General features: G+C 50.9%; 1 protein-coding gene across 1 annotated transcript in view; it reads right to left on the reverse strand.

Moving 5' to 3' along the window:
* Nucleotides 1–7061: 7061 nt before the first annotated feature.
* HOXD13 (homeobox D13) overlaps nt 7062–9014 on the reverse strand; it is a 7893-nt gene continuing 5940 nt past the window's right edge. The window contains exons 3-4 of the mRNA XM_015410413.1: nt 8642–8885; nt 7062–7331 (exon numbers count right to left, since the gene is read on the reverse strand). Of these exons, the coding sequence (XP_015265899.1) occupies nt 7081–7331; nt 8642–8885 (495 nt within the window). The 3' untranslated portion in view covers nt 7062–7080. The remainder of the gene's footprint in view (nt 7332–8641; nt 8886–9014) is intronic.

Genomic DNA, 9014 nt, shown 5'->3' on the forward strand with positions numbered 1-9014 from the left:
ATTATGGACAAGATTACAGATTGCCTACAACAATCAGATCTCTTCCCAAAAATCTCCAACCTCAAGGAGAAATGGCTTCCGTTCTTAGAACTTATAGTAAACTATGACCTCCAACCTAGTAATCCTGCCTATCTCAACTGATTCTTTTCTAATCTATTTTCTATTCTGCATTGACTAATCGTGGACATGAATGTGATTTTTGATGCTGAGATTATTCTGACAGCTGATTATACCTTGTATATAAGGTAACGATGCTCATTTTTAGTATCCTTTCCTACTTGGAACATTTATAGATCGTTAAAACAAGGTTTGTGTATGTTATGTTTTGTCTTTTGTTCTGAACTGGTCTGAATTTATGGGGAAAAAATCTCCAAGAACACTATGCTCTGTAATGCTTTGGAAAAAAATTAATAAAAATTTAATTTAAAAAAAACTGGTGTAGTGACGGAGTCCAGCATGACTGGCAAGCACACTATGCTCTGTAATGCTTTGGAAAAATAATAATAAAATTTTAATTAAAAAAAACTGGTGTAGTGACTGATGGAGTCCAGCATAACTGGCAAGCCTGCGCAGCCTGCCTGAGAGCAGGAGCCTATTCAGAAGTACTCCAGTGATTTCATAGGATTGTGTAGGGCTAGACTTCAAGGGTCGTAACAGCAAACCATCCCCCCCTCTCTCTGCTGGGTATTACAAGTTGAAAACACTCAGTATATCTGGGGTTAAATGTTTGTTTGTGTTGCTCATGGGAAGTCACATGTTTCTCATGTAACCAATGCTGTTTTAGGAATAGATGCCCGGGAATTTTCTCCCTGATCTAGGAGTTTGATTGGAACTAAAGTGTCAAAGTGTTTTTGCATTTTATGGCTCCTCTTCCCGTCTTTGTTTGCTGTTCTCAAGAAGAAGAAGCGAGAGAAGCCATAACGCTCTTCAAGTCTTGTCTTTGTAGTGTAAGGATGTAGCCGATTAGCTCTGTTGTTATTTTCAACCCAGTTACCCTTCCCTATTCTAGAATTTAGTAAAAACTTTTTATTTTAATCACACACGGACTCTTGAGTCTGAATTATTTTACTCTAGCTCTGCTAAGCTATCTTATCTCTGCTAAATACAAGTTTTAAATATCTCACACACTCTCTCTCCCTCTCCCTCCCTCCCTCTCTCTCTCTCCCACACACACACACCCCTTGGATAACATGAAAATAACATCACTGTGATCCCTCCCAGTCATAGTGTTTCCGACCGCAGTGGAGTGGAATCCTAGCTATGTGTTTGAACACGAAAGCTCACACCTTGAATAAAACTTTGTTGGTCTTAAAGGTGCCACTGGACTCTAACTTTGTTCTGTTTGAACAAAACTTTTCATTAACTTCCAGAGGATTCATGCTTCTTGTGATTAGGCTGCAATATCATCAGAGTCAGCAGAGTTTACGTTCGAGTAAAGGTTGCCAGTGCTGAAGACCTGATCTCAGACTCCCCTCCCCCTTTTATTGTGTGTATCTCTCTCTCTCTCTCACCATCCCTCCCTCCCATATTTATTCTTACGTTTATATATTTGTTAACGCATTTACCACATACACGTGGCTCCCTTGTGGGTGCATAACATTTTTTCCCTCCATAATGGGCTGCCCTCTACAGCTACATGAAAGAAAAATGACTAATTCTTCAAACTATTTTTATAGGACTACAGAAGCACACATTTTCAATAAGGCAGAAAGAAAGAAAGAAAGAAAGAAAGAAAGAAAGAAAGAAAGAAAGAAAGACCACTTAGTTTCCACATTTTCTTGAAAGTATCTCGGTGAGTCTTACTTCACAGAATTTACTCTATGCTTAATCCACTGGGCGGAGGGAGACGTCTTTCCCTCCAATAGGGCTGCCTCCATTGCTAATTTATGGAATCGGGAGTTTTTATTAAGTGTCATTTAAATACAACTCTACCCTTCCCTCCCTCCCTCTTAATGTTCTGGGCATTTCTTAAACGTACCACATGACATTTATTCATTTCGACGAATAAAGCGGTTCTGGTGGGCTGCGACTGGGGAACTCGCTGGAACGCTTCTTCACGGCTCCAAGCGCTATGCCACAGTTTGTACAGCAGATGGCAGTATTGTACCACATATTGCCCAGCCCGTCCTACTTAGCGACAGCCCTCTTTGTGCAGTATTGTACCACATATTGCCCAGCCCGCCTCTTGCCCGGGCCCAGAATCCTACTTAGCGACAGCCCTCTTTTGTGTCGCTAGTGTCCAAGGGTATTAGCAGCCACTGTTGATTACAAGCAAACCACCATCCCCTTTTCCCAGAAGTTGTTAGGGGTACGCGCCGAAGGGCGACCGTTAACACAGCGCACGGTGTTCCAAGTTGAGTACAAGCCAGCCTGGTTAGCGTCAGCTTGGCCAATAATAACAAAGGAAAGGTAGCGGATTTGGGCCTCCGTACTTATCTCTTGGAACCGCTCCGAGTTGCCTCGGCCTAGTCCCCGTTTGATTTTAAAGTAGAGCTAAGGAAGTCACGGGACTTGCTATTGCAACTATCGTAGATTGCAGATAAAGTCCGTGGGGTGGGGATGGAGTTTTGTATCTGCGGTCTCTCTCTGCTCCCAGGGATGCCTTGCTTTCTTACGCATGGGATTCTATGGGGCTGAACCGAGTACAATTCCTAAAATAACTTCTTCTCCACCCCACCCCCCCGTAGTTTTCTGTACCTTCGTCAGCTTTAAGGGCCACGGAAAAGAGGGTGGGGAGCGCCTTCAGCCCTGTCGATTCAGCAGTCAGGTCGAAGTCCTCTTCCCAGCGTTCCTTCTGTTTATGCAGCGGAGGTCTCCCGCAAGCCCCCTCTCGGTGTGAACAACGGGGGGGGGGGATGGGACTTTACTACTAATTAGAACGCGCACGGGGAAGCTCACACCTTGAATAAACTTTTGTTGGTCTTAAAGCTGCCACCGGACTCTAATGCAGCTTCAGTGCACTTTCTCACAGGGATAAATCCCAGTTGCCAGCAATCATAAAGTGCATTCAAAATGTATTATCCAGAAGGTGGAGAAGCAGCTTGAATTTCACTGGGTCAGTGTTCCCTCTAAACTGATTTAGGGTGAGCTAGCTCACAGTTTTTTAGCCTCCAGCTCACACATTTTTGTCTTCTCTCAGGAAGGATGGCTCTAGTGCAAACTAATTTATGCAGTAGCCAAATCGCTCGCTCACACACAACTTTAATGCAAGTAGCTCACAAAGTAGAATTCGCCTCCAGTTAATAGTGACTGGATGTGAGAATATAGCTTGATCAAAATCTCTGGACTCTTTTTAAAAAACGAGTGCAAGGCGGTGTAGGCATACCAGTTGGGTTGGTTGTTTTGTTCTGGGTGTGAATTGTAACCAGGCTGGGAGGTCTGATCTGAACGTAAGAAAGGCAGAGGCGCGTGGAAAGAGCGGCTGGTGTTATCACTTGCTACCACTAGCATGATTTACTACCGCTATTACTGCTCCTCCGCCACCAGACGTCTTCATATGGCCTGCATTCAACAGAAGTAAATCTTTCAAAACCCAGATGTGTTCACTAACTTATGTTTCCACACGTGTCAACTGATCTTAGACTGAGTTTGGCTGCAGGGAGCTTTAATAAGATAACGTTAATCGACATCCCAATAAGTGGTCGTGTGTACTAATAGGGGTCATATATAATATGCAATATTGTTATAACTGGCATCATCATTGAGCAAACCTTTTTTCTATTGATAGATCTTTCTTCTGAAAAATTCATGGGACTTGGTGGTGGTGGGGAGATTCCCCAAAAGGACGGCGGGGTTTTATATGTATGTCAGGTACCACAGGGATCTGTTTCCCTCCTCGCAGTGCTGCGGTCATCGCTCTCTCCCTCTTTTTAATCCATGGAGGGGAACCCCGTAACCCAATTTTTCACTGCAAGAAGATGTAAGTGTTTTTACTTTAAAATGAAGTCCTTCTGATTGAAAGAGGGGATGGAATATCCAGGGGAAAGGAAGAGAATTCCAGGAAAGGGTTTGGAAAAGAAACGCTAACCTGGGTACCCCTACAGAAATGGCAGCGCTCATTCGGAAGGCCAATGGAAGGAAGCTCCCCCCCCTTCAACAGAAGAAGAAAGTTAAAATGCAAGGGGGGGGGTTCTCAAAGGCCCCAATACTTCCACACCCACTTGAAAACCCGCAGTGGACTGAAATTCACCAACAGGGCCCTTGAAATGTTAATGCTTCGCCTTCCCAGTGCTTTTATGTATCTAATCTCAGACAGCTGCATTCCAACATATCCATGAAGGCGAACTAGACCGCTTTTGCATTGGGACAGATCGCACAATGTACCTGCCTTGGAGGGGAGGCACGTTTCTCATGTTTGGACACACTTAACTTTTTAAATACTTTAACACTCACACACACACACACACACACACACACATCTCCCTGAGGACAAAAGCCGCCTTAAAAAAAATCCCAGATGGCTACCAAAAAATTTGGCTGTTTTCTCCCACCCTTTGGCATTTAAAAAGGGATCGTTTTATCCGGGGCTGTTTAGAAGTAATATGGGGCAAAATCGTTAACAGCTTGAGAGGTCGAGGCTCTTGCCAAGCAGAGATGAAAGTGGAAGAGAAGATTAAAACAAGAGCTTGAAGGGGGGAGGGGGAAGGGGGGAGGGGACGTTATTTTGTATAAAAAATTAAAAGGGGGGGGGGCGCAATTATCCAGACCTAGCTGGGCACCTTTCATCGCTTTTAATGGCCTGGGACCCCCCCATGCACTCAAGACACGGAAATAAGGTATTTTTTTTCTTTCCTTTTTCTTAAATTCAGTAGGGCATAAGACCCAAGGAAGACTGCAAAGGGGCAGTCCTGGTCATGTCTGCTGGGAAGTAGGTCTCACTGCTTTCGGTAAACGCTGCGTAATGACCTCCAGGGTCATCTAATCCAACCCCCTAAATCCGTGTTCAGATTTCTTCTGCTGAATTTGGAGAGCAATCCTCAAGCAGGTTTACTCTGCATTCGACTATTCAGTGAGGTCTACTCCCGGGAAAGTGTTCTTAGGATTGTCTCCCTTTAAACAAAGAAACAAACCCTGGATCGTGTCCTGGGCTGCTCACCAGTATTGGCATCTGGCAGGCGAGGGGTCAATAGCGCAATGGTAAGGCACGTGTATTCCAGCATGCATCCCCACGCAGACACACACACGCATTCGGCCTGCACTGATCCCTCTCTGGTTAGCACAGCGGCTTGAGCGAGCCGGCGAGCGAAGAAAAGGGCTGGCGTTAGAGCGCCCGCGTCCCCCTCTCGAGGTGAGGAGCAGATGATTCATCGGGCCCCCCACCCCCCGTTGTTTTGCAGCCGAGCTCGAGCCTTGGGAAGTTAATGCCACAATAAATGTGTCGGTCTTTAAGGGAACTACCAGAGTCCTGGGTGCTAATTCTGGCGTTCCAGGTTAAGGCCACTCTCACCCACCCCCAGCCCCCCAAGAGATCTTGGGTTGCGATTTCCCAGGCCGCCTCGATTGTCCCCTTCCGAGCTTTGTGCCCAACGAAATGATCGAGGAAATAAAATACCAAAAAACTCTGTCGGCTCGTGAACCAGAAGGCTTTTCTTTTCTTTCTTTCGTCATTTATTGCTTCTTTCATTGACACCCGTTTCATTTCCTGGTTTCAAAAAAAAAAGCCATCCACAACTTGCGCGTTCTGCAGCAGAGCTTTTCCAAGGCTGGGGAAGGCGAACAGAGTCCGTCTTGGACCAAGAAGGAGGAGGAGGAGGAGGAGAAGTGTTGGAAGAAGAGAAAGGGCGCCCGATATTTATATAAAAATACACATCGATTTATACACACCTTTATACAACGAAACAGCAGAGGCATGGTCGGCTTTAGCGGCTGGAGCGCCCGGCCACGGCGGCCCCTTGCCCGAGCGGGGCTGCTTCGAGCGCGCGGGGCCGGCTCCCGGGGCTTCGTCCGGCGGCGGCGAGAGGCGAGAGGAGGCGCCTGGCTCCCCGCCGGAGGACGGAGCGGGAAGCGGAACCCGCGGGCAGAACTGGCCGAAGAGGGAGCCTTTTTACGCACCGGCGACTTCCACGGGAACGAGGGAGGCGGCCGCTTAGCGGAGCTCCGTTTTGACTCGGGGGCAAACCGCACTGAACCCCGTGGGGCCGGCCTGCCGAGGAATCCGGGCGCGGCGGCGCTCATTTCGGCCAGAGCCGGGGCCCTTCGTCCCGACAGAGAAGAAGATTTCTTCCAACTCTACATAAGAAAACAACCGATTTATGCCATGGAGGACACTGGAGAGCCTGCTGCCCATGCCGGTCCGAAATATTCCTCTTGATAGGGGGGGGGCGCGGTTAGGGTAACGCGGCGGGGGAACCACTCCGATGGTCAAACGCATCGCCGACGGGAGCGAGTCGGGAGTCAACCATGCCGGTTTCAGCAAAGCTTCCCCCCCCCCCTTCAAGTGAGCGCGTTTAAAACCGGAGTGGGCCGCCTGCCTCGGCGTCGGTACCCAAGGGGGCAGGAACCGAGAAGGCCTAGTGGGATCCATTCCGAGCGAGGCGATTTAGGCAGCGCAGTCCAAGAGGTCCGTCGCCACTCCCGGGCCTTCTGGCTTGGCAATGACGTCACCGTCTTCGGATCCATTGATACATTCGGGAGGTGGCGAATAAGGCACGGGGTGGTAGTGGTGGGGTGGGGGGTCTGGGAACCTGCTTTGAGCACCTGGGTAGTCTCAGACAAGTTGTACAGTTCTTTTATAAGAAGTTCATGACTGCTCCGCAGCCCATAGGGCCTGGAAGACACACACGCACGCACGCACACAAACACACGCACAAACACGCACAGGTGACGTGCACCGAACCTACCCAAATACAACGAAAGAAAAAAAAATATATCAAGGCAATCGAGACCTGCAGCATTCCACGAATCCGAGACCAGATGGCGAATCTTGCCTTAAAAAAAAAAAGTTTCACAAAATATCACCACCCTGCCTGAGAGGGGTGGGGTGAGTGGGGGTGGGATATTAAATATATTTCAAGTTTCTTTCTGTCTTTTCCCTCTCCCGGAAAGTCTTTGGATCGCGGGGAGCGTTCCCCACCCAGCGGATCAGGAGACGGTGTCCTTCAGCTTGGAGACGATCTTCTTGTCCTTGACGCGCCGGTTCTGGAACCAGATGGTCACCTGCCTCTCCGAGAGGTTGGTGGCCGCCGAGATGCGGCGCCGCTTGTCCTTGTTGATGAACTTGTTGACGGCGTACTCGCTCTCCAGCTCCTTCAGCTGCAGCTTGGTGTAGGGCACCCGCTTCTTCCGCCCTCGCCGGTACACGCACATGTCCGGCTGGTTGAGCGCCACGTCCCCTGCGGAGGAAGAAGGAGGCGGCACCCGGGAGAGAGTTAGCAAGAGAAGCAAGACGCCAAAACCCGGGCCTCGTTTCGGAAGGCCGGCAAGCCCGAAAGCTTAGGCCCCTCCGCAGCTCCGGAGGGGGAGAGAAGACCGAAAGCTTAGGCCCCTCCGCAGCTCCGCGCATGACAGGAAAAGGGGGAGAGAAATCAATTCACTGCCCCAGCAGAAATAAAAATAGGGATCAGCCTTTTCCAGGGAGACTGGCTACGACGGCTGGCCTGTGGTTTTGGGAAAGGGGACGGAGGGTAGCCGCGGCCGGAGTCCTCCAGGGCAGGGTTCCAGCAGCAAATCGTCACCGGCCTGTCTCCCTTCCCCAAAGCCCCGCACCGAAACAGGCCCGAGAAGGTGAAATGACCTCTGAAGTTTCCGCCTCCCCCGACCTTCTTGGCGAGGGAAGCTGCGAGGCCACGGAGACTTTCGGGGAGTGGGGAAGTGTTGGGTGTTACAAGTTAAAACACTTCTTCGGTATTTACTGCGTTAGGTTGTAGTATGTTTTTATATTTAAACACACTATGGACTCTGCCTCTTTAATACTCTGCTGATTACTCTGCTGATTTACTTTAAAATTAAAGAATACCCCAATAGGAAGGGCTTCCGAATGAACTTCGGCTGAGAAAGAAATGGTTCCGGGTTCCAGGGGACGTCGCAAACAGGGCGAGGAGGGCCGCGCTTTCGAGGGGGAGCCAGTCCCAGTGGAACGGACAGGGCTGGCGGTTGTGGTGGGGAGGATTCGGACCGAGGGCCCCCTCGAATTTGGGGGGGGAAGCTTAATAGTGTGTGTTGGGGGGAGAGAAAGAACTACGAAGGACTCCCGCCCCCAACACATACTAGGCACACAAAATCTACGGGGCCTGTGTACAACTAAAAGCCAGGGTCTGCTTGCTGCGAGGGCGGTCTCGCTGGACTCAACAGAATGAACCGTTTCAGGCTTGCGGGCCTAACTAAGCGCGGGTTTAGGAAGGGCTGCGAAGAAAGGGCCGCAGCAGGGCCAGGCCGAGGAAAGAAGGGTCCGCCAGGGTTGGAGGATCCGGCCCCCGAGAGTAAGCCTCCCACTGAACCGAGGGGGATCCCTCCAGAGTCAGCATGCGCGGAGCTGGGTAGGGGCGGGGCGAGGGACTCCGTGCGCGCGGGGAGAGGAGGCCGCTCTCCGGGTCTTTCTGGGGGGGGTGTGTTTGTTGAAGTCAAAGGCAGTTGAAGGAAGGTCCCCCCCTCCCCTCTTCTCTACCCGCGTCTCCCCCCCTCCGTCAGCATCGCTCTGCCCTACCTGGGAAGGAGGACTTCCAGAAGTGGGAGCCCTGGGCCTGGTCCTTGGCGCAGTACACCTGCCCGTTCCAGCCGTTGGCCAGCGTCCAGGACTGGTAGCCCTCCATGGAGATGTAGGTTTCGTGGCGCGGCTCCCCCGCCGCCGCTGCCGCCGCCGCCGAGCCGAAGGTGGAGACGACGTCCAGGTAGCCGGCGGGCACGTGCTGGTAAGGGCCGGTGGCGGCGGCGGCGGCGGCGGCGTAGCCCTGGGAGAAGGAGACATTTCGGGGCGCGGCCCCCCCCCCGCCGCTGCCGCCGCCGCCGAGCCGAAGGTGGAGACGACGTCCAGGTAGCCGGCGGGCACGTGCTGGTAAGGGCCGGTGGCGGCGGCGGCG

Source organism: Gekko japonicus, unplaced genomic scaffold (assembly GCF_001447785.1).
Source record: "Gekko japonicus isolate JY-2015 unplaced genomic scaffold, Gekko_japonicus_V1.1 scaffold1888, whole genome shotgun sequence".
Classification (NCBI taxonomy): domain Eukaryota; kingdom Metazoa; phylum Chordata; class Lepidosauria; order Squamata; family Gekkonidae; genus Gekko; species Gekko japonicus.